The following is a 24,721-nucleotide window of genomic DNA, read 5'->3' as shown; positions in this document are numbered from 1 at the left end:
AGAGTGACACTCAGCAAGTCTCCATGCACCAGGTCTAACAACTGTCATCATTCCTCACTTCCAACTTCTCAGCTGTTCATTCTTGGTTCTCACGTTCAAAAAGGAAATGTAATGAACTCTCAGTAATGAGGCACAGGCAGCTTATCCCCCAATTAAAGCACGGAGAAGCTCACTTGGTGGCAGAGCCTCATCCACTCTCTGGTACCGGCTAACGTCCTGACGCACCGAAGGCAGGGACCTCAAGGGCTGATGGCCATTGGCAGGAGAACCTGGAATTAAAACACACACAAATTCTTTTTTTCAGTCGATGTAGGGAAGCCCTAGAGTTGCCTCTAAACTGAGCAGGGTGTGCTAAAGCTTCTGCAGGACTATATTTCAGGATATATCTAACAGTCAACTGTTCTTGGGGTCAAAATAAGTTATGCTGACAGTTCTAGGCACGTGATTCCCCTGGGATGTCCTGGCCCTGGAAACATCACCTCTGGGATGTGCTGCATCCATCTGTGAGCAGCCAAAGCCAGGGCATGGAAACAACCTGTACCGCAGGACAAAGCTCCACCTGGCCTCATCAGAAACCTTAAGAGTGGGAGTGTGTCCTGCAGCCAAACTGATCTAAAAAGCATGATGAAATCTGACACCTAATAAAGAGCATCCTAAATGTCTAGAAAATGCTGTAAGATATTGACGATATTTGAAATAAACACCAGAATTATTATTTCCAAGTCAACAAACTGTTTGTGAAGAGAAGAAATTATTACTTATATATAGCTCTTGCTATGTTATGAGAAAGATGGAAACCCACTTGACTGGATACATTTCAGTCCCTGAAGAAACTGAACAGATAATCCATTATTAAAGCTGCTTTGGAAACAATTCATTAGGGACACATTTCTATTTCAGTGATTTTAGTGAGACAGAAAATTCTCAACTGTTAAAATAATTTTAAAATCAGCAAGAGTTTTACAGTGTTAACTTGGGTAACACATTCCTCTCCTCCAAGGTTCCAGTGCGCTAGGATGGGTACAGAGAAGGAAATGGGAAAAGGAAGATAAAGAGCCTGAAGTTGACAAAAAAATAACTCTTTTTTCTTTCCTCTTTCTTTTGATTTCCCTTATGTTTTAATGCTGATATAAAATGTTTAAAATAAAAGAGCCAAATATAAAATCTATTTTGCATTTCATTCTTTTGGGAAGTTTTGTCCCTCACGACCATTTTCATTAGTGAGGAGGGTAATTGTGGAATTCTTTCCTCCTTTTCATCCTCCTCACTACTCTCTCAAGAATTAAAATACATCCAATTTTAAAGTAAACACATGTAGGATATTTCAGGTTTGGATTTTTCATCAAATCAAAAACCCCCAAGAGTCTCTTGAAGAAAGAAATAAATTCAAAGGAACAAAAAAATAATCTTGAAAGGTAACGAAATTGAGGGATTAACGATCTTTGTTTCCAGATGCAGTAAGGTCACTCCCGCAGCTGTTACCTCCAGTAGCTCCCTCAAGCTGCGCTGTGGCACCCTCACAAGCTGCCTGCGCTCCTTCAATCTCCTCATCCTGAGACCGGCTCTGGGCAGCCGCCGCCTGCAGGCTTCTCCTTCTTTGCCAGATTTCCTCCGCTTCCACTCGGTCCTGCAGCTCCCCCGCCTCGGCCTCCTGCGCCTCCTCCTGAGGCACCTGCACGGCGGGCAGGGAACCAGCGGCGCTCGCAGAGCCCTGTGCTTCGGCACCCGGCTCCGCCGCGGCCTCGGGGGCACAGGCCGCCTCCTCCTCCTCCTGGGAGGAGAAGGCCGGAGTCTCGGGGAACCTGGCGCTCTCGCAGGAGGAGCAGCGCATTTCCACGGAGGAGCGCCGCACCGTCGCGCTCTCGTTGCAGGAGCTGTCGGCGCCCTCGGCGTCGCTCTCGCCCTCGGGCCGGGTGCTGGCCTCGCTGACGCTCTCGGTGCGAGCGGGGTCGCTCTGCTCCGTCTCTGACGACAGCTGGGAAGGCTCCGAGCCTTGGTCGATGGACTCGGTTTCGCTGACGCCCCTTCTGCTCCCACCCGCGGCTTCAGCGGCTCCCGCGTCCGCGCTGCCGGGAGGCTGCTCTGCCTCCGCAGGGACTGAGGGCTCGCCGCCGGCCTGCTCTGCTGGGGCTTCAGCCTCAGAACCCTGCAGGCTTTCGCCTCCTTCCTCTGGAGCTGGGAGCTCTGGGAGAGAACCTTGCTGGTCATCAGCTGATGGCAAAGGAGCGTCAGAGGCCGAAACCCTTTCACTCTCCGCAGGCCCTGGCATTACCTGATCTGACGAGGAACTTACTTCGTTTCTCTCAACGTTTCTGGTAGCACCATTAAGCATTACTAAACCACCGTCGTCTTCCAAAGAAGATGGAAAACCCAGGTCTTGATGCAGCTCGTGCTCCTCTTCATCTGAGTCAATGTGAAGCATAGCGTTAAGTCTTGTGTCAGTAGGGAAGCTGCTCCTCAGTTTTGGGGAGGCTCCTCGTGGACGGTCACCGCAGGCAGATGTCCCTGCTCTGGGGTGGTTGTTGTGTTCTATTGCATCGAGATAGTCATTTAGTGAGTCCTGGCGCCCTCTGGGAGGGGATGATCTTGAAGCACCAGAGGTCAGCTCATCCTGGTCTGTCTCCAGAGTCCTACTAGTCCTTAAAGAGTGTCTCAGGATTGTGTCTCCAGAAGATTCCTCAAAGACTGGGCCATTGGAACACACCGTGGATGTATCGTGATGCCCTGCTGGCATGTCCTCATCATCAGAGGGGCTCCCCAAGTCTCCATTTACAGAGTTGGTTCCTAGCAAAGTGCCAACAGTTTCTGGTGAAGCATCTGCAGAGACAGAAAGATGGAATGTGAAACACAGAGCAGCAACAACACATAGTCATTCCACTTAAATTATATAAAATACACGCCCTTGAAGATGTTTGCTTACTTCAATCAGAAAACTAAAGCAAGAAACTTCAATCAAAATAATAGAGGCATCTACAGTGTTGGAACAGCAGTTACAGAATTTTCTCTGTATAAGTCTATACTGTTTTGTAGGATATAGAAAAACTAAGAGGTGTACAGTATGACTTTAAAAGATTCCCATTTTGCTTTCAAGACAGAGCACTGCCAAGCATAAAATTAGAATCATAAGCAGATTCATTTAGAATCTATCCAAGAAAATCCAAAATTATATCCTAAGTGCTGGTGCTTTTGGAACTGCCATCTCCAAGGCAGTACCTGCCATGTCTAAATTTTGAATCCCAATAGAAAACAACCTTTAGTAGGGGGACCACTCATGAATGAGAAAGTATTATGTCTTCAACAACAGAAAAGCCTAGACACAGAAATACGTAGCAGCTTTCTCCATACAACTATCTGGAGATCCAGATCATTGACAAATTCTCACCTTCATGAGCAGAAGATGTGATTTCCACTTTGAACTGGAGATACCCACTAACATGATCAGCTGGGAGCCTTCTGCCAAGGTTATAGCTGAGTACCTGGTCTCTGCAAAATCAAAAATATTGGGGTTTTGAAATTTTTGCTGGTTTCATGTTTTCAGTGTTTAATTTTTATTATGGTCTTAAAATCAGCCACATACTCCAGTTTGCATGGAAAAGCACAAACACAAACAGTGGTGTAAAATACCTTTAATTAACAGATAAAGCAGCCTAAAAAACTATGTTTGTTCAATTCCAAATACAGATTGTGCCCTGCCAATTCTTATACATCCCTAAATATCTTAAGTTGTAATGAAACCAACTGCAAAGATCCCTCTCTCCTAACCTCTTCCTTTCCCCAACACAAAGTGGTTTATAATTAACAAGACCTTTCTGCCCCCTTGTGGTTTTTACTACAAAAGCCACAAATAGTTCATAATATCTCATGTTCAACAAAGCACTTCTACAGTCTGATACAGAAAAGCTATTATTGCTTGAATTTAAATACATTCTTAAGAGTTACTGAATTCAGTGAGGCTCAGACTAGATTAGACACTTGTATCAGCTTGAGACTTTTGATGAGATCCCAGGATGTACATTCTTATTTAGGCACAGCCAGAATTCACCGCCCCAGCTCCCATCAGCACAGCTGGGACAGCTGAAGAAAGAAGAGGGAGCTACTGAAGACCTCCATAGGAAATTATTGTTATTTATGCACATAACTTTATATTGGTAAAAACACCTCTCCTTTACTGGAAGCACTCCTATTGCAAAATAAACCAAATGCAGTTATTACTGAAATAAGCTGCAGCAGTTTGCATAAACTTTTAGGGGGGAAAAAAAGCCCTGAGTGGGCAAGCAACCTCCCACCCCTATGCTGCTCTATAGCCCACAGGATATTAAATTATTGTGATAGTGTCTCCAGGACCTGCAGATTCCTCACTCTGAACTCCAGCTACAAGTCTTCAATTAGTCATTTGAGATCTCCAGTTTTTATATAAGTTTGATATTACTCCAGGCCATTCAAGAATAGAGGAAGCCATGACATGAATAATGCCTTCTCTGTGTTCAGCTGAATCAATCCTAGATGATTCTCATGCTCATTTATCATGTTTTCCAGGAAATTAAAAGCCACTGGGCATTTCATTACACAAACTTCTGAGCTATGACTACAGCTAAAAGAAGGGCAGAATTTGTCTAAATGTGGCTGGTTCTGGACTTCACCTTGTCATTCATTAATAATCACCCTTGACATCACCAAAATGATGGTGTTATACTTGCTTGACAAAATAAAAATGCAAGAGAATTAGCAGTTAATTGTATATTTGGTACATTTCTGCTTCACGTCTACATTAACCACTACTTTACCTTGCAAAACCTTTGGTGAAATATTGTCTGTTTTTACCCAAAAACAGAAAATGGACAAATATATTACAGATGAAGAGGCAAAACAGATTTAATGTCATTTCTAACAGCAGTATGGCAAAGTCAACCAAATACCAATGTTCTTAATACATATTTCTTATACTGCCTCTCCTTTCCTAAAAAGATTTGATATATCAAATATGTAGAACTGAAATATGGAGAAGAAAAGAAGAAATGTCTTCCAGATTAATGGTTTGAAAAAACAGGGGTGAGAACTAATGAACAGAGCAAACTGGCTATTTCCGCAAATCACAGCACTAGGAATCCCAGAGCAGAAAAACATTTTGGTGTTTAGCAAGGAAATAAACACCCTGCACTAGGTTTTGAAACCAACCTGTATCATAGTGCTATTCTTGAGTGTGCAAATCTATTAGAAAAAGCTGCTTGTTCAACCAAACACAACTTGTCAAAACTCAAGGTGAGGCACTTCTCAGAAAAGTTATATTGTGTAAATACCTTCGCTGTTCTTGGATATCACTACAAAACAAATGGACAGGCTTTTTTAAAAAATGGTTTTTAGTAAGTTCTGTCAGAAGGTGTTATCAAAATTTTAACCTGCTCTTCCTTTACTTACCAATGTAGACACCACTTTGAAAACGTAAAGCTGAAAACTGTTTTGAAATTGAATTTGATTTTCTCCCCTTATGCAACTTGTTACTTTGAGGGGAATATCTGTGAAAAAGGAGGCCAGTTTGTATAAGTGCGATGACACTGCCATACCCTTAAGCTTTGAAGAAGAAAATTTGCATTTAATTTCACCATCATTCCTCACGGGCCTAATCCAATGGCTTTTTAAAGTCAATGGAGACACATTAATTTTAGCAAACTTTGAGACAGGGTCTTTAAAAAAGCATACCCAACAGGTGAATTTTGAGTCCCACCAGTGAGCTACTCATAACAACAGGCAATTTTAATTGTGTAGTACTAGAAGCACTCTAAAAAATAAGGAGCCATAGCCTTGCAGTTCTGGCCAATCCACTGAAGAGATATTACATTTCTGATAACTGAACTGACGATTAAAAATACTTCAGCTGTACAAGAAGTCAGTGAATTATACGTGCTTGTTCTAAAAGATTTGCACACAATCCTGTAGTAGTATGATAATGCCTTGCTTCTTGACTAGCTAGCCAGAGGGTAATGTTTCTCATGAACAACAGTTTTTATGTAAAGAAATTAAGCTAAAAAAAAAAGAAGATAGACACACATCAACACAAACATGAGTACATGTATTCAGGACAGAGATAGAAACATTGCCATTTTCCAGTCAGGCAATAAAGCTATTAATAGCACAATATATTTTTCAGTACAGATGTAATAAAAATTTGCTGGTCTGTACCAGTAAGCCAGAAAGGCTGCTCTTTGCTCTCAGTATCCTAGATGCTGAGTCTTCCTGCTGAACACAAGTTAGCATTAAGAAGGTGTTCATTTACCCGATTGCATGTCTCTCCAATAGTCGCTGAACAGGTATGGTTAACTTCCCAAGGAAGCGCTTGATGATCGGACGACTCTTGGCAAATTTGTCTTTAACCTCAATTTCCAGGACATCTGTTAGAAGTGCAACAAAAGAATATTTCTGGAAGGAAAGAACATATTTGACACCATATCAATACACCTTTATTTAGAAAGAATGTACTTAGTTACTACTAATGTGCAGAGAACTCCAAAAGTAATGACCAGTTTCTACATGGCAAGATAATGTCAACATCATTAATTAATGGAGTCTTGCATATGTAACTAGCTTTTTACTGTTCCTTGAAAAGAATTGCTCAGTGAGAAACTACACTGGATAAAAGCACTTTCAGGGTCTATGTCAGAAAGTAGAACGCCACGTATCCTACTGCTTGCTTCTATTTGCATGGGGAAAGCAAAAAGAGAAGGAACCCTTGTTGTACTGTGTCAGGTCAATGCAGGAGGAAGGAAGGAAGTGTCTCACTCTGAAGATGTGCTCAGAAGAATTTCCCTCCCAACACCATGCTTTGCATTCATGTGTTGTATGCATGACAGGAAGTCAGAAGGGCAATGGGTATACAGTACATTCAGGAGCAGCATTACTAGAGGAGGAGAATTTTTTATGGAGCTTTGCCCCAGCATTGACAAATCTTCTCAGCAAACTCCAAGAGAACCTTTTCCTGCACTTGGGGCCTTTAAACAATTTTGTGCTAATTTACAGAAGATTCCTTGATGTCTGGTAAAATCGTTCTTACACCTTTCCCTACACAGGAACATTAACACAGTTACTCTCTTCAGCTTTCATTTACTCTCTTCAGCTTTCATTTTCATGCATTTTGAGTGCTTCATCCCTTAAATCTGTTCTGCTCGGTCAAGTCTGCCCAAAGATGGCCAAAAGATTCAAAAGTGGTACAGAGCAAGTGCTAATCAAGCATGATGGCAGACACACACACACACGTACAGTGTGATGATAAATTCCCTTAGGAAAAGTTTAGGAACCCAAAATTTGTATTTGTCATCTAGATTTTAAGATATTCCAAGTACACAAAGTTTGGCAAAACCTACTCAGAAAAACAAGGTCATCTGATTATACTTTTACCATCTTTTATGACCTCTGAGCAAACCACAACCTCTGCACAATGCCCAACACAGATGTGGTTAGGTAGCTAAAGATATATTGAACAAGAAGAAATAGCTCTTCAGTTCAGCTGTTCATCTTCAAAAAAACCAATTAAACTGGGTCAGGAATAAAATTCCTTCCTCATGCTGGGCAACTGTCACAACTGGGTGCCTCTGATAAACACAACTTTAAAATTTGTCTCTCTGTTTGCTATAATACTGCAAATTACTTTGCAGAAAGTATTAGATGTAAAACAGGATCAATCCTGCACCACTAGGACAGAATACATAATGGGATCATAACTGCTGTTGTCAGATCATTGCTACAGGGAAGATCCAACAGCTAAAGCAAGCTGATACAATGTGTGCACCAGTGAACACTATCTCTTTTCTAATAAGCTCCAAAGCCAAGGAGAACTGGAAGAGGAAAAAAAAAGGGGGGGAAAGGAGCAGATTCTCTTTCTATCTACTGGATAGATAGAGAGAAAACTGGAGAATTAGTTTAGAGATTGAAACTTCAATTTTTTAAAAGGTTTTAAGACTATTCATATCTACAGTCTTTCCCACAACCAAGCACCCCAGGGCAGTGCTATTGCTGGCCCTGCTCAGTTCTGCTTTATACTTGTTTACTTTATCATTTGTGGAAACATTTCCCAAGACCTACTCAATTTTCATCTTCCTAAAGAATACATTAACATTCACCACAGTACAGGCTTGCCAGTCCTGAAAGGGCTATGGGCGTGTGTCAGCAGTTTCACTTTGCCACATAAACATTTATCTTCAAAAGCACAGGCTTGGCTCTCCTGCATTCAGTGACAGTTGTGGGACTGAGTTCCTTCCATGGGATCTGCCATGTTTTGCAATACAAACACCTTTGGCAAACTGGCTTCTGCCAGACTACCTGTTTGTCCTCCTTGCTGAGTGGTGCTCTATCACCTTCCTGGGTTTTCCTTCCTGCAAGGCGTAGCTTACATCAAAGAGCATCATCCCCTGAGCCTGACAAAACTGAAAATTTGTCACCTGCTACATGCCACAAAAATACCATTTCCAAATGAACAACCACTGAGCGTAAATGTTCATGTAACTTCTCTTAAAGAGTCTTCTCACAACATACAATCCAACTTTAATTAATTTATTTTTGCAATTTCAAGAAATCGACAGGGTGGCTGAGCGAATTCAGCTTTTTTTAGCAGAGAAGGGAATGAAAACCTGCCAGCAGCTTAAATACCCAGCTTTAATGTGCATATGATAACTGTTTCTATCCACCAAGAGGGTTCCTAAAATTACTAAAATTTCTGTCACTTTAAATAACTAGCTACAAATTAAGCTCACGGCTTTCAGAGGGTGAGGACTAATGCATGAGGAGAAAACGCAAGCCTGGTACACTGCATCAGCTGGCAGACAGCTCTCAAAAGGGATACGTTACCTCTCTGTGCCAAACAGGATTAGTTGTGTTACTGATGATAGTCGACCGTCTTTCCTGGCCATGGTGAGCAAACGTAGGAAATGTACTTTTCTTGCCTGGCTGAATGGACATCTTTAGATAAGGATCAGGGTTGAAGAACATGCCTTTTTTAAGTCCAGCTGCTCTAATATCTATAAAGCAAAACAAGAAGGAAGGAAAAAGGAACTGAGTAAATTAAAGCTAGTTCACAAAGTAGTGTATTCCTAAAATATTACCCAGGAAATCAGTTCACCATAGATTACTAAATAAAGCAACTTAAAAGTACTCACACATTAACTGGATCCAGTGTACAGCAGGAAATCAAGTGTTTTCCCAAAAGAATATAAGGAAGAAAGGTATCAACATCCTCATTTACATTTGAGCCTCCAGATATTTGTAAAACAAAAAGCATAAACTTGTAGCTCACCTACAAATGTTTTTCTCAGTTAAGGTATCTAAGGCATTTCCATTCAAAGAAAGAAAAGAAACCCCAACAGAAATGACCCAAAATGAATCACACAGTACTTGTTTTGTTTCTGGGTGAGGAGAGGAGATAAAAAACTGTATGGGAGGTAATGCAGTGAACAGACACTTTCCAAAAGTTCAGTCTTTGATAAATGTAACTTACCAAGTCTGCTCTGGACTAGGATGCAATTTTCTCCCAACAGATAATCCATCTCACATAAAAGGAGGCAAAGTTTTCTGAAAAGGCTTCTTTCTTCCTAGGAAAACCTCAATACTGCAGCCCTCACTACTTACAATAATAAATAATAATTTCCTCAGGAGCATATTGTCATGACTAAGGACTTCAACAACAGTGCAAGTTTCAGCAACAACAAAAATGAAGAGGTACTTTTTTTCTGTAATATTAGATTTTAAACTTAACTGTAAAAGATTCCTCTGTTTCTCTGCAGGTCTGCTGAAGCACAAAACTTGTGTCTTTTTCCATACAGCACAGAGTATGCTGCATGCTACAATGCAACTGGCACATGCAGTTTATGCAGGCAGAATGCACTGCTTTAAAATTAAATGCCATACCTGTGGATTTGGTAAAAAAAAAAATATCCTACACAATATTCAGAATTCAGCCACACAGTAGAAACACGATGAAATAAAAAGTCATGTGCAAATGAACAACCCAAAACCACTACAGGACACATGTCACAAGTCTATCAGTCAATACACCTTTCAAAATTATTTCATGGGACTCCTCAGGCAGAATCACAACTATTAAACAAAAAGTTTTTTCAGATTCACAAAGCAATTACTTGTACAGTCCACTATATGAGTCTGTACAACCGATCAGCTCTATCTCAGGTACCTGCTGAAAAGCCACTTCAAAAAGCAGTGGATTTTTTCTGCTCTACCTCTACAATCTCTACACGTTTTTATTGTCAGCTCTTCAAGATTCAGAAGTGAATTTCATCTGCCTTTGCTCAAGCTGAATATGCTGCCGTCTCACACAAGTTTTCCCTGGAATAAAGTGATAATCAAAACAAGTGAAGCTGGTAGACTGCACCCCTACAGCTATTTCACTGTAGTGACAGCTTAGCTCTGTTACGAGTGATTTTTTTTTTTCCCTTTCCAAACCATCATTTGCAGCTATTGCTTTCTTCAAAGTGATGAAGCCAGACTGCATTTTAGTTAGAAGTTATATTTTCCACTCTTCAATCTGAGAGGAACTGTCCCTTGTGTAAACTGGAAATTTCCCTAAATTTTTCATGCTGGGATATATCAAATCCATTTCTTCTGGAGATCCACGATTCTGGCTGGTTTTCAACAAATGGAAGTTCTAAAGAAATGACATCTTTCAAGCCACTAGAGTGTGCTCCTACAGAGGCTAATGAAAAAAAGCATTCCATCTTTGATGTTATTTAGAACAGCAACTTACTTTTTTTTTAACAATAATTTGTAGAACACAGAGAAGCGTTGGGTTTTACCTGATAGGGTAAAGCTGACCAACTTCCTAGAGTGCTGGGCTCCAGAAGCACCTTCATCCGTGCCTTCTACTCCCATCTGAAGAGGAGGAAAAAAAAGAAATGTACCACAGATGTTTTCATCTGCTTTGTACATGCCTGAGGACGATAACACAATTTTAAGGTGCTATGCTATGGAAAGATCTGACCAAATACTGTCTATTACCATAGACAGGCTCAGCCACAGCATCAGTTTACAGCAAAATATCTATTATGTATGTCACACTGTGCTAATATACCAGTAGCCCAAATCTTCCAAACAGAACATGTATAGGCTAATACACATGCAGACAATATTAATCAGGGAAAACCTGTATCTTTTCAGCTTTCCCTTTTGTAAAGCAACAAACAACGGTATGGATTTGTAATACACATCAAAGCACTGAGCTGTCCAGTGACAGCATACGCAACTTTTGTCACTTTCCACAAATAGATAATTTAGTGTGCAACAAAAAAAAGGGCAAAGAGATCAAAGAGACTAAAAAAGCTTTCAGCTCTATTAACAAAAGCTCCTTTTAAACAGAAAAGAGCATCAGACATCTAAATATAAATGTGGTCTAAAAGCTTATGCCTCACAGATTGAGGTTTAGTTTCCACTGAAATCCCTCATTAGGTAAAGCACTACTTCAGAATAAAAGTTTCTCATGTATTAATGTCTGTCTCTTTCAACTAGCAGAAGGATTTGTCATTCAAGACAGAGGAGATGTGCAACCAGCCGAATAATCTATCACGGAGACATCAGTGGAGAGATCTTTGAAGACAAATGGTTCCCAGGCAGGCACTGCACTCACTCCTAGGCAGGAGAGGTGACACAGAAAAAGTCTGAGCCAAACACAGCGCTGAGGATTAATACCAATGATAGAACAGGATCTGATCTGTTGAATGATGCAAATAAGCTGAATAAAAATGAGCACACCTGTGTGTGTAGATGAAGAATGTGAAGCAGCCCTGAGCAGTGGTCCGAGGTCACCAGATGCAGAAATGACTCTGGAGCTGCGGTAGCCACAGGGAAGCCGCTGTGCATCCATTGAATATGTAATCATTCCTTATTATATTGCTGTAAGCTACTTAATAATATCATTTCAAATACTTCCCACGATGATCAGCAAGCACAGTGGAATTTCACTGGAATTAGGAAACGTGTGGATTTCTCCAGACAAAGTGATAAAGAAACAGCCATGACATTGGAACCTGACATCCCGTGGGCCTCAGCGGTCTTGTGAGGGGACACACTGTGCCAGCAAGCACTGCCACTCGCCAGCCAGTCCATCCCCTTCCCTCACTGCTGCCTTCATGGGCACTTCCCACCTCTCAGAGCAAGACAAGTCTCGCCAGAGTGCTCAGAACTATCCCTTTTCCACCCAGCATGACACTATTTTGCCAGTGATTTCCTACGGATGCATAAGCAGTGACAGGTGGTAGCAAAATTATGAAGGCATCAAAATCAATGGGTTAATTCCAGCTGGATCAGCGTCCCCTTGTCTACAGACAGATACCATGGCAGCAGCAAGGGGTGCATCCCACTGTGAAAGTGATGCTGTCCAGGCAAGGCCACAGGAATGCTGTGCATTCCAGTTTCCTCTTTTGGGCTTTTTTCAGCACACACTGTTTTCCTTGTCAAAAATGCCACTCATCACCAAAAAGGCCTTCCCCATTCTGTACCTATTTTTCTGCTACAAGTTGGACTCCATTCGAATAATTCAATTTTTATTGCAAATCATAACTTCACATTATAGAAAATAGAATTTGCTCACAATTCAGCTATAATAACATGAATGGTGACAGTGTTCCCTAGCACTTCCATGACTTTTCTATATAACCACTTTCTGTTCCATTATGACCTGAACAGCAGTTTCAAGTCTTCTGCGCCAAAGTGAATAATTTCTTTCCAGCACACACACACAGAGTTTTGCAGCACAAAGGCCATGTCACCTGGTTTAACAGTGTTTCTGAATGCTCCTTCAGGCCTTCTATTTCCCCTGAGCCAAAGTAACACAATAGAATGTTAGCTGCTTATCCAAAAATATGATGGACTGAAATACCTGGCGTGATACACCATCAGTATGAGAAAAGCCAGTAAACAAGGAATATATTGCACCATAAGAAAGAGGAGTGAGCACACCATGACTCTCTTAATACTTCCTCAAACAGCATTTCTCTAAGAACACACAGAACCAGTATCAAGAGAACCCAGTGATCTCTACTGCTTAATGCTTAAGCTCAACACCAAACCCATGGAAATGCAGTGAGGCTTTAACGTTTAACAATAGGTTTACTTACACATAACTAATGCAGTGTGACATTTTTAGGAAGTATCATCTGAACTGTCATACAACATTCTCATCAGGAAAACTACCAGCTCACTATTTCTGGAAGTCTGCACTGTTAACGCAAACAAAAGTGTTTATATAAAATTAGCCCTTCCAGCAGGTGTGCGAATTCTGAACAATACCCAGGACCCTGCATCACCTTTCAAAGGAAAGAAATTTAAACAGGAAAAGCTGGTATAAGCCTTCAAGAATTACCATGACTCTGAAAGACAGATCTTTAGGTAGCTACCAAGTAATTAAATGCGTACTCAGATGACCAAAGTTCAGATGACCTTTTGTTCAGTGAATCTCAAAACTACTGGCAGATAACATGATAAGCTCAAGAAAATACCCAACTTCAACTGGTTTCTCCAGCACTATAATCACTCTGCTTCTCAGTAATGATATAGTGCAGCATGCAGCCCATTCTAAGGGTTATTTTGAGATGCATTTTTCCTCTTGTTCAAAATCAGATTACCTTACTGCCTTTAGTTTATAAACTGATATTAAAGACCATAGCTGTCAAGCTCATTAGCTGTGACACATTTTCTCCTGTAAAATATCGAGTTTGTATCCATCTGTGAAACTGTTACTCATAGTGAGATCTGACAAAGACCTGGAAATTAAATGATGCTATCACCTAGGTTTGTAATTCTAAGAGAAAACCCCCACACGTTTGATCTATTAAGATATAAAGCCTAGTATAGCACATTTAGTGTCAGATAACCATTGCATGCACTCGTATATAATACACAACACTGAAAAAGCGCAAGGTCAGAATAAAAACTATTCAGTCTGAGTAACTTCTGCTTTACTGCATCTTCAATGCTGCATTTGTCAGTCCACTACCCTGACAGTTGGGATCTTAAATATTTGGCAGCTAACATCAACAAATCAAATGCACTGTGAAACTTGCTGAAGCTTAGCTGAAGAGCTAACCTGATAGATAAATTACTTGCAGCAAAAGCACCATGGTGCAAGTCTGGAAGCCTTTTCTGCCACTGCTTTAACAACTATTCCACTACTACTTAAACAACTAAAAAGAATTCCTCAAAAACTTAAACAGGCCTCATAACACAAACACAGTAAGACAATACTTCTCAATAATCAGGGAATTACTGAATTTCAATGGTATATGAACACTCAGAAAATTCAGTAATCTTTGAAAGAGCAGAGCTTTTGTCTGGTTTCATTTATACTAGCAACTGCTATCTCTGCAACAGTTTCATACTGAATATGAGGAAATATTTAAGAAATAGGAAGAAATGGAGACTTTGGACATGGTTTCAGTTATATAATCAGTGTGAAAAATTCCTATTATTGTATTAGATTACAGAAAACTGTAAGTAGCAAAAAACTGAATGCAAAGTCAAATTCTTAGCATAAAAGATTTCAGTTAAGCTCAGTGACTTTCTACTGTTATTTTATTAAGAGCAATACAAAACCATGAAAAGCACTTTCCAGTTTTTATAGCTTTTGTAAGGCAACACATTTTTTTAAAATGTAATTACTGTCATTAGTAAAGATAGGAGCCATATTGATAGACTGGTCTGACAGTTAATACTGTCATCAGTACTATCATTTTGTAAAAGGTATCAATAAATCATCTACAAATAGAATGAACAAATAGGCTAAACTCACCATCACAGCAGGGTTTTTCACAGTGATACATGGAGTAGTAGCTCGGAGGGCTCCACTAACACCATGGTAGTATTTAAAACAGATCTTTATTTCAGCTGGAAAGAAAACAAAAACCACATTAAACACTTCATCACTGACCCTAGGCAAAAGAGACACAACAAAAGGGTTCAGCATTCAGTGACCTCTCTTCAGAAATACTCTAACAGAAAATTAAAAATAGAGCTGCTGGTTATATCCTCATTGTATGTTGGGTCTTTCTGTTACTTAACAGAGAAAAATGATAACTTACCTAATTTTGCAACTTGTACTTCTCCTACCATATCATCAGCCCTGGAAAAGGCATACTGAGACATTTGCCACTAGGATGATTTTGTAGGACTTTGGAAGAATGTGACACGTATCTGAAGGAAGCTGGAATCACTTTATACACCAGAACACAGGAAAGGCAAAAGTTGCACCATGTTTCTGGTCCCACTGATTAAAGTTTTGTTTGCTAAACTGTATTTACTGCAAACAAAAGAGTATTATATTTAACTAAAGCCTGACCTCCCCTGTAGTTCCTCTGCATTCTTCCAACCAAGCAGAACAGCTATAATTATGGCTGCCCTTGATCCTGTGGGGTTTTCCCTATCTGGAACAATGTCTGTTTTCCTTCTCCATTGGGATAACTCTTCTGTGTAAGGCTGATGAGCGTTTTACCTCTGGGTACAGAGATGGCCACAGGCAGACAGCAATGGCCAAAGGCAGGCAGGAATTACAGCAGCCAGTTCAGACAGAGGATGTGTATGAAAGTCTTGGCAGTTCAATTCCTCTGCTTGGTTTAACAATATGTCAGTAGTCCTGAAGTACAAAACCTCAGAGCTTGGTATAGGATTTTGAGACATTTATGGCATGATTCCTTGAGGGTTGAGGTATTTCATCACTGCAAGATAAAATAGCCCCTTATCCCTACTCAGAAACCCACCCTGCAAGCCTGCTCAGCCAAAAAGGATTATTTATTTTTAAATTTGCTGCAGTTACAGATCAACATTCATTTACTATCTTCCTCCCAGAACAAAGAGGAGACACCTCAGAAGAACCCTTCAAAGGAAAGTGTCTGGCTGACAGTGCCTCCAGGGAATCAGGAGGTGGAGAAGCTGCTGAGCCCACTGCCTCCTCCTCACAGATGAGTTCACACACACAGACAAAACATGCTCTATTTACCACAAGCTTTAGAGCAAAATTCAAAATGCAGACAGGATTTCTAATCACCTACAAAGGTTTATCAGACCTAGAAGTTATCAGGCAGGATGATGGGTTCGTTTCCTCTTGAACGGAGCAGTTCTGCTTACCTACCAACAATGCTTGCATGCAGGACAAACAAGAACTTCTAGCTCACATAAAATCAGAGGTTCAGCACTTGCAAAATCTGGGAGGATTTATACCAAGTACTGGACTCTCCACATTGTAAAATGCATTACTAAGTAACAAGCACTCAAGTCTGAGCATTATTCACACTGAGAACCTGTTATGCCTACGTGAGGGCATGGTTAAGACAATAAATTATTCCAGTAACACTTCCAATTTCCAGCTATATTGCTTACTTTTATTTCATTGTTGTGAAAAATGCCAATCACTTGTTTTAAAATTTTAAAAGTTTAATAGTAAATAAGATGGTTATAAAAAATAGATTTAGAGTAAAAAATTGAACCATTTTAGAGTTAGGACAATACAAGACAATAAAAACAAAGTTACAGACGTCTGGGTGCCTTCCCGAGCCACAAGCTCTGGAGAAGGACCTTGGTTAACAAAGGATTATCTCTTAAAAGCAATAGCCTGTTGAATATTCATACATTTCATACATGATGTATAAATTCCATTCAAACAAAGAATCGTCTCTGGTTAGTATTTTTTTTCTTTCTTTCTCTTTTTTTTTTTTTTTTCTTTTTTTTTTCTTTTAATCTCTATGGCATCGTCAAGGCTGAGAGAGGCAGGAGGGGTTGGTCTCTTCTGATAAGGAAGTAGCAAATTCTTTTTTTCTCTGAAAGATTTACGTTTTCCTGTGGTTAGTACATGAAAACTACATTTTAACTACAAAACTACATTTACCATACTATCAAAATATTAATACAACACCACCAATCAACACAACACAACACATATAGTAAATATCTTGCGTAGAGCCATATAATATGCACTTTTCACAATTGTTTACTTTTATCACAACCTAAGCTTAGTTTTTTGGAGAGCTGCTGGAGCTGCTGTTTATCCAGTCTGTTGTGACTATCTTCTTTCAATTCATCACTTTTGAACCGAATCTAGCAAGGGAAAAGTTGCTGGTTCTATCCACAGATAATCCATAATATGATGGTGGACAAATACTCTCACTACATTACAGGTACATTTAGCTAAAGGCTGAAATGCAATACTACAAGTTTTGCATGGTCATGTTTCTTTCTCTCAATGATTCCTATCAGCATACAGTACTTTTCAATAGCTATATATGGCTGGTGATAGAACAATTCAAGAAATGTATCTGACAATCCCTTTCAGGTACACTAAATTAAAAACAAACAAACAAACAAAAACCCCACCAAATAAAAGACCAAACTTCAGGACTTATTGCTAGAAATAACTAGAAAAAGCAGAGCACTTAATAGCATGACATGGAGACGTCTTCTCCCACTTGCCAGCAGAAGCAGCACTGATTCAGTTTTATACAGCTTTATACAGCACTGCATTCACACATGCATTTAGAGAAATGGAAGATCTGCTGTTAGCACTGTGTCAGTGGGATTAATACAAAAGAGGCTGTGCTTGAAATTCAGCACGAAATTGAAAAATGGGCTACCCACCATATGTACACAGACATGTCAAAATGAACATGGATTTGCAGGGCTGGATCTTCCACACAGCAACAGAACAAACACTTCATAGGATAAGACACCAAAGTGTTTTTTTCTTGGCTAATAACACTAGAAACACAGTTAATGTTAACAGAAGAAGAAATCTCAGAGGAGCCCGGTAACTTCAAAGCAGCTGAGGATGTAACTTTTTGACACTTCTTGTGCTGCGCTATCAGAAAAAAAAATCTTGATTAGAAGATGTTTTTCTTGATGACTGATGGATTCCTGATCTCTAGATACATTGAAAACAAGTATCTGTGGCTGTTCTTGATAGTTACAGGTGGTGTGCTGAGATGTGTTCTAAGGCCCCATAAACACACAGACTTCTTCAACAGCAATAAGTTCAATTATTTGCAAACAGGACTTCAATATTTTGAGAAATGTGCTCAGTTCCATATTAACACACAGGTTCAGTTTGCTCTGAACTATTCCATACTCTAAATGCACATTAGCATGTGTCACCTACAGTTTTCCCAGTTTCTTTCATTTGTCCTGCCATCTTGCTTTCTGTGTTGCCTTCAGGGGGAAACTGGCACTTCTTTTATTTCTTTCCTACTTAATTCTTCCTCAACAGGTTAATGAGACTGCTTTGCACAGGATCCCCAATGAAAATGCTGAGCAGCAAACCCAGCAAAGGAGAGACATCTGTACCTGACACAACAAAATTTTCATTCATGGGAAAAACGAATATATTTTTGATACTACACATGCCCTCTTACAACTGACATTCCTCCAGACATCATACAGACCACAATAAATTCCTTCTTCATTTAAAAATAAGTCAAAAATTAAATTGGGGGATATAGGATTCTCTCAAAGTTATTAAATGACCATATAAAAAGTGATATATATGTTAATTAATCAGAAAACTCTGTGAAACCATAATCCCTTTCTTTTAAAGCTAATAGCTGTTACCATTTCATAACCATAGTTTTGTAGCTCAGATCCATTACACAAAGATGTTGGAATCAGTAAAGGTTTCTGGGACTCAAGCACTAATATTTGAATTTCAAAAGAACACCTGCATGAAATTATAGTGCTGTTACCTCTATGGACCATATACTTTTGACTGTTCAATGATAAAGGAATCAGCTTACACTAAATAACAGCTTGGGTTGAAAACATCACTAATTCCCCGAAGTCTCTCACTAACTACTTTTTACTGCCTTTAATACTCCACCTTTGCCCATCAAAAGAATGCTCTGTGAAAGAAAGATACTAAAAATACATAGACGCAAGAGCATAATTCTAGGAGGATGCATTCTTTCCAGGAGACTGACGATGCAGGAAAGCAGGTGTGTTTGCTGTAAGAACAGTTTGCTCCAGACAGACCCTAGTCAAACAAAACACCAGTATTAGAGGTGGAATCATCTCCACTGAGAAGGGATAAGCAGAGACATCTCCAAAAGGAAGTCAAATCCCAGCTGGGTTACAACTGTGGAGCAAAACAGTGCTCCCGGTTCTCCGTATGGAACCTGCACAGCAGCTCAAACTTCCTGGCCACTGCAGCTGAGTGCCCAGAAGGTACTTGGGCTGAATCCATGGCTCTCTGCAGATAGAAACATATGTCCTCCAACATTCACTGAGGAAAAAGCTGACAGCACAGTAACTCATTGGAAAACTATGAAAGCATGTTCTGCAAAACTTATTTAAGAAAACTGGAACAAATGAAGTCACTCACATTCACGCTCTACAAAGCTATAAAGAGAGATGCAATCCGTGCAAAAGCAACCGTGTTAAATCCTATTTTTTCCTGTCTGAACCTGATAGACAACTGCAGGAATTTAGCAGTGCTCTGCATCTCCTGCCAGTTGAACTTCGCCGTAGCATGACAGTTCAGTGGACACAACATTTCTGTTTAGACATTTAGCATTCTCTTCTCTGCATCACTTTCAGTGTGTGAATTTTTGATTACCTCCTACTGGGCAGAAGCAAACTCAGCAGCAGAATGCAAGGGCCAAAGCTGGCAGCCCCCAGGTACTTGCCATCTCTCTCAGCAGGTGTATCACAGAATTTATTTTACAGGAACATTAGGCAAACCACCTACAAAGTGACTTACAGAAAGCTTTTTAGCTAAAGTAGGATCAATAACAGAAAATGCCTATGTCCCAGTGGTCTTTCCATCTAACCTGCTTCAAAGGGAATGTGGACAAAGGCTTGTTCAGGTAACAGAGCCTCCCTATCCCTGCCAGCCCCGCTCACTTTGCTGTCATCAGAGATTCTTATTTACAGTCATGAGCACTGACTATTATGCTCCATTTTGGCAAAGCATTTAATTATAACCTAACCTTTAAAACAAAACACTGGGGTATTATGTGCTTAAGGAAGTCAACAAAGCCTGCCACAAATGTAAAAAATATAAGACTTGATCCTGTTTCAGTTATTTGTGATACTCAAAAATAGCTGCTAAGAGACAACATGAAAAACCAGCAGAAGAATAACAGAAGTATTTCCAAGTCAGTGAATATGTCTATAAATAGAGTAGGGACAATAACATGAGTCCCCAGACAGACCACTTAAAGGGCACTGGTTGCAGGGCACTGCACAGATGAGTGTGCCAGGCTCAGAACAATTCCATGTGGGAAAACCATGACCTCTACAGAATTTACCTGGTAACATTTTAAATGGTAAAAATATAAAGATGGGATAAAAGTAATGAATTACATTCATAGAACATCTATCAACATTAACTGTTATGGTAAAAACCATTAATAAAACTAAACCCTGTTCATACCTCTAGTTACAAGCAGCCCTTAAAAGTTAAAAGTATATAAAGTTCAATTATTAACCTAGCATTTTTTTTCCCTCGATATCTATCAGCTTTTAACAAAGAGGAGAGCTGGGACTCTGCTTTGCTAACTACAAAGTATAGCAATTTCAGTCTTAATACACTATTTTTGCAAAAGTTATAATTTCATAGAAATGGGGACTGAATACCAAGAACCCTATGTAAAACCTCACTTTTAACATGATACCAGTGCAGTGCAAACACATATATTACCATGTCCTCTGAATATATCTCATAGTCACTCATGTTCTTATTCATGATCAGATCAAGAGCAGCCCTGCTGAAAGGGGTAGGATGTGCTGGTGGAGGGGAGGCTGGACATGACCCAGCAATGTGTGATTTCAGCCCAGAAAGCCCGGAGTGTCCTGGGCTGCACCCAGAGCCCCACGGGCAGCAGGACAAGGCAGGGATTCTGCCCCTCTGCTCTGAGATCCCACCTGGAACACTGCACCCAGCTCTGGGGGCCCCAGCACAGGAAGAACAGGGACCTGGTGGAGGGAGTCCAGAGGAGGCCACCAAGAGATTAGAGACATGGAGAACCTCTCCTATGAAGATAGGCTGAGATAGTTGGGTTTGCTCAGCTTGGAGAAGAAAGGGCTATGAGGAGAACTCAGTGCAGCCTTTCTGTACTTGAAGGGACCTTATCAAAAAGATGGGGACCATTTTTTTTTACCAGGACAGTGAGTAATGGTTTTAAACTAAAATACGGTAGATTCAGACTAGACATAAGGATGAAACTTCATACTGTGAGAGTGGTGAAATGCTGGCACAGGTTGCCCAGAGAGGTGGTAGGTGCCCAATCCCTGAAAGCATTCAAGATCAGGTTGGATATGAATCTGAGCAATCTGACCTATTGAAGATATCCCTGCTCATTCGGGGGGTTGGACTACAGCCCTTTAAAGGTCCCTTCCAACTCAAACTACTCTGTGATTCTATGCCACAAACAAGATTTTTGTTCAAAACACACTGCATCTGTGCAGTCACTGCATCCAAGTATCACAGTGTGGCACCAGAAGTAATTTAACCACAAACCTCCCAGGGGGGATTTGGAAATGACTGATGTGACAAGACTGGCAGTCTCTGGATGAATCCCAACAGCTGCCACTATGGATTATTGCTCACAACATAAACCCATAACACTGGTAAAGAAAATATATGCGAATCAATGTGTTTCTGTTCTACTGACAGCAATGACTGTGACATCAAACGGTATAAATAACATCAAAGACAGGTAAAGTAGGTGAAGGTGCTTCTTGTGGACACTGCAATCAACGCTCATGGGATGAAGACTACAGCTTACAAATACAAGGCCAATGCAGTCTCAAAGCAGGCTCTCAGCCTAAGCCCATGCTAATAAACCAGGCAGGACCGTAGCAGAAGATCAAGAGCAAGCACACAACCATCCACAGTGCTGAACAGTGACCATCCCCCTCTTACACCTACTAGAATATATACAGCTTTTAACTTCTGGGTACGTTGCATATGGAAGTGCATAAGCACCAGTTGCCTTCTGCACAGCAGTGACTGTCCTACACTGAATCACCCTGCCATGGCATCTCCAACATGACCTGTCCTTCCATACTGCAAAAAACTGACTTGGAAGCTGCAGATTATGAACAAGCAGCAGCTGTTACCAACTAGTCCCAAATAAAACTCAGGCTTCTTCTCACATATTTTTCCTATCACCAGCCTGTGGGAACCCTAAAATCCCCTCAGGGAAACTTCCAGGCTTTGCCCTGGAAAGATCAACCATAGAGTCTTCCCTTCCTAGACTGAAAGAGACTTCCCCCATAGTGCCCTGCAGAACTACTGCCACTCTACCTTAGATTGCTTCCTCCATTGGCTACTTAACCCCGCGCTCCCCAGTTGTCCATCCCTCGTACCCCTCTATAGGTTGCTGCCCTTTGTACCACCTCTGTGCCCTCAGGTCATTGGCCACTGACCCCTTAATTAACCACTGAGTACCACATGGTCTGGGTCTTCTGTCCCTGGTCCCTTCAGCATGCTGGAATAAACTTCTGCTGGAACATATCATACCAAAGGCCCTTCCTGTCTCTCCTCTGCTGAGCCATGTGTGACGTGTGTGCACGGACCCGAAATAGCTGTTCCTGTGGCCTGCTCTGAGCGGCTTCTTCTGAAGGAGACGCTTCGAGAAGGTAGCAGCCTGTCACCATCCTTCCACATTGCTACCCCAGCCTGCCTATGGATCATTTCACTCCACCTTTCTGCTGCCTCTGTTCTCCATAAGGAACACCATCACCATCCATTCTGTTTCCAGCCAATGCCCCAAAGGGAGCCCCCTCCATCTCAAGCTTACAGACTGCCACACCCAGAGAAACACTTGCCATCTGAAATCATTTCTGGGGCAACAGAAACCTCTCTTGCACCAGAGAGTAAAGGCCCCAATGTATTTAGAGACCTGAACAGCCTGATGCCATATATCAGATCGCCATACCAAATGCAAAAGCATTCATCTGTATTGTGCTTTCCCACTACTGCCACCTGTTTAGGATAATACTTCTTGAACTTGTTTCCTTTTACAGGAGGATGAAAACTGTAGAGGTGGGTTTAGCAATCCTTCTGTAGTTTCCACAGTAAAAAAAATTGAGGGAGCCATGCAGTGAGTCATTGTTTTCCTTCACTCACATTTTAGCAAGCCTCAGAGCAGGATGTTTGAAAGCCACCTCTGCTATGTGAGGAAACAGCGTATCAGGCATATTGATCCTCAAACTCACCTTCCTGAACGTCTAAAATGACTGAATTCCCTTTCATGCCTACAAAGCACTTTTGCTCCTTCCCCAGGGAAAAGCAAGAGGAACACCTGCCTCTCTCCTGGCTGGCTCTGCAGTTCAGGGCCACTCACACTGTCTCGAGGTGACATCTTAAGGACACCAGCTGTTTGTGATGGTGAGCTGGACTTGGTATTTTGCAAATATTTTCTTTCTCCTCTGCATATTTCCTCCCTCCCCTTCCTCAGCCACTCCCCTCCAGAGGCTGTTTGTTTTTCTGGAATACATTAAGTTCATTTCTCTTTATTTCACTGTTGATTCCTTTGATTCTCCCTTCCAGGGTAGAGCCTACAGAATTTTTGTGCTGGTTTTTGTTTGAGGCAAAAAGAGTTTTCTTTGATCATCCCCGTTTTGCTAATTTTGGATGCTTTGAGGGGAATTAATGTCTGTTTTTAGTACGAAGAGGAGACTCTCACCTCCCTTCTTTCTCCAGGTTGCTTGATCTGAATAGAGCAGATGACAAACTATGTCTTTACATGTTACTTTCTTGGAAAAATAGGAGACATTGAATCCCTAGGCAGTGATTTTTAAGAGGAATAAATTAAGTGATCTTAACACTGAGTTGCAAGACTGCAGATACACAGTAATGAGAAATTCAGAAAAATGTTTATCCAAGCCTACCTTTAAACATAAACACAAATTTGAGGGACCTCTGTGAAACTATAAATAAATTTACAATTATGCTCATGGAAAAACAGCTTCCTAAATTAAGACATAAGATGTTTTTCTTAAAAGATACAAATCTTTTTGCAGAAGGAGTCCAAGGCCTAACCCAGCTGACTCCCACTGATTAACATTAATGCAATTAAAACGGAAATACTCCTTCTGCTTGAGATTTGTTTGCATATGGCTCGTTAGTAACGCTATAATTCTCTGCACTTCGCCCCCCAGAGATGTTACTGGTGAGCAGATACATAATGTCCCTAGGCTCTGACACTGCCAGGGAAAATCCACATCCAGAGTCTTTGGTGTAAGTGCATGCTGACTGAGCACAACTCATTATCCAACATTAGTAACTTACATTCCTTTTCTTCCCAAAAAGACATGACAGCTATGGGCCAGTTTTGAATGTAAATCCAAAAGGATTATTGTAGTTACTTAGCATAACTTTGTTAATGAGCATCAGCAGTTCTCATTGCCAGAGGAAGTTCGGCACTTCTCAGGCTTGCAGAAAGCATTGCCTTCCTCTCCTTGAGTATAGGTAGAGCAGGAAACCTGCAGTCATGTAGGTACCACAGTATATGGCAGAAAACCTGCAGTCATGTAGGTACCACAGTATATGGCAGGGAACCTGCAGTCATGTAGGTACCACAGTATATGGCAGGGAACCTGCAGTCATGTAGGTACCACAGTATATGGCAGGGAACCTGCAGTCATGTAGGTACCACAGTATATGGCAGGGAACCTGCAGTCATGTAGGTACCACAGTATATGGCAGGGAACCTGCAGTCATGTAGGTACCACAGTATATGGCAGGGAA

The 24,721-nt window shown here is 40.9% G+C and overlaps 1 protein-coding gene across 1 annotated transcript in view; it reads right to left on the bottom strand.

The window, feature by feature from the left end:
• Nucleotides 1-24,721, bottom strand: part of HECW2 (HECT, C2 and WW domain containing E3 ubiquitin protein ligase 2) — a 152,418-nt gene that overhangs the window by 49,718 nt on the left and 77,979 nt on the right. The window contains exons 4-10 of the mRNA XM_040070394.2: nt 14,780-14,874; nt 10,794-10,869; nt 8,836-9,005; nt 6,272-6,414; nt 3,383-3,483; nt 1,483-2,817; nt 174-269 (exon numbers count right to left, since the gene is read on the bottom strand). Coding sequence (XP_039926328.1) covers nt 174-269; nt 1,483-2,817; nt 3,383-3,483; nt 6,272-6,414; nt 8,836-9,005; nt 10,794-10,869; nt 14,780-14,874 — 2,016 coding nt within the window. The remainder of the gene's footprint in view (nt 1-173; nt 270-1,482; nt 2,818-3,382; nt 3,484-6,271; nt 6,415-8,835; nt 9,006-10,793; nt 10,870-14,779; nt 14,875-24,721) is intronic.

This window comes from Hirundo rustica, chromosome 7 (genome assembly GCF_015227805.2).
Source record: "Hirundo rustica isolate bHirRus1 chromosome 7, bHirRus1.pri.v3, whole genome shotgun sequence".
Lineage (NCBI taxonomy): Eukaryota > Metazoa > Chordata > Aves > Passeriformes > Hirundinidae > Hirundo > Hirundo rustica.
The sequence above is the reverse complement of the archived record's forward strand: the minus strand, read 5'-3'. Positions and strand labels throughout refer to the sequence as shown.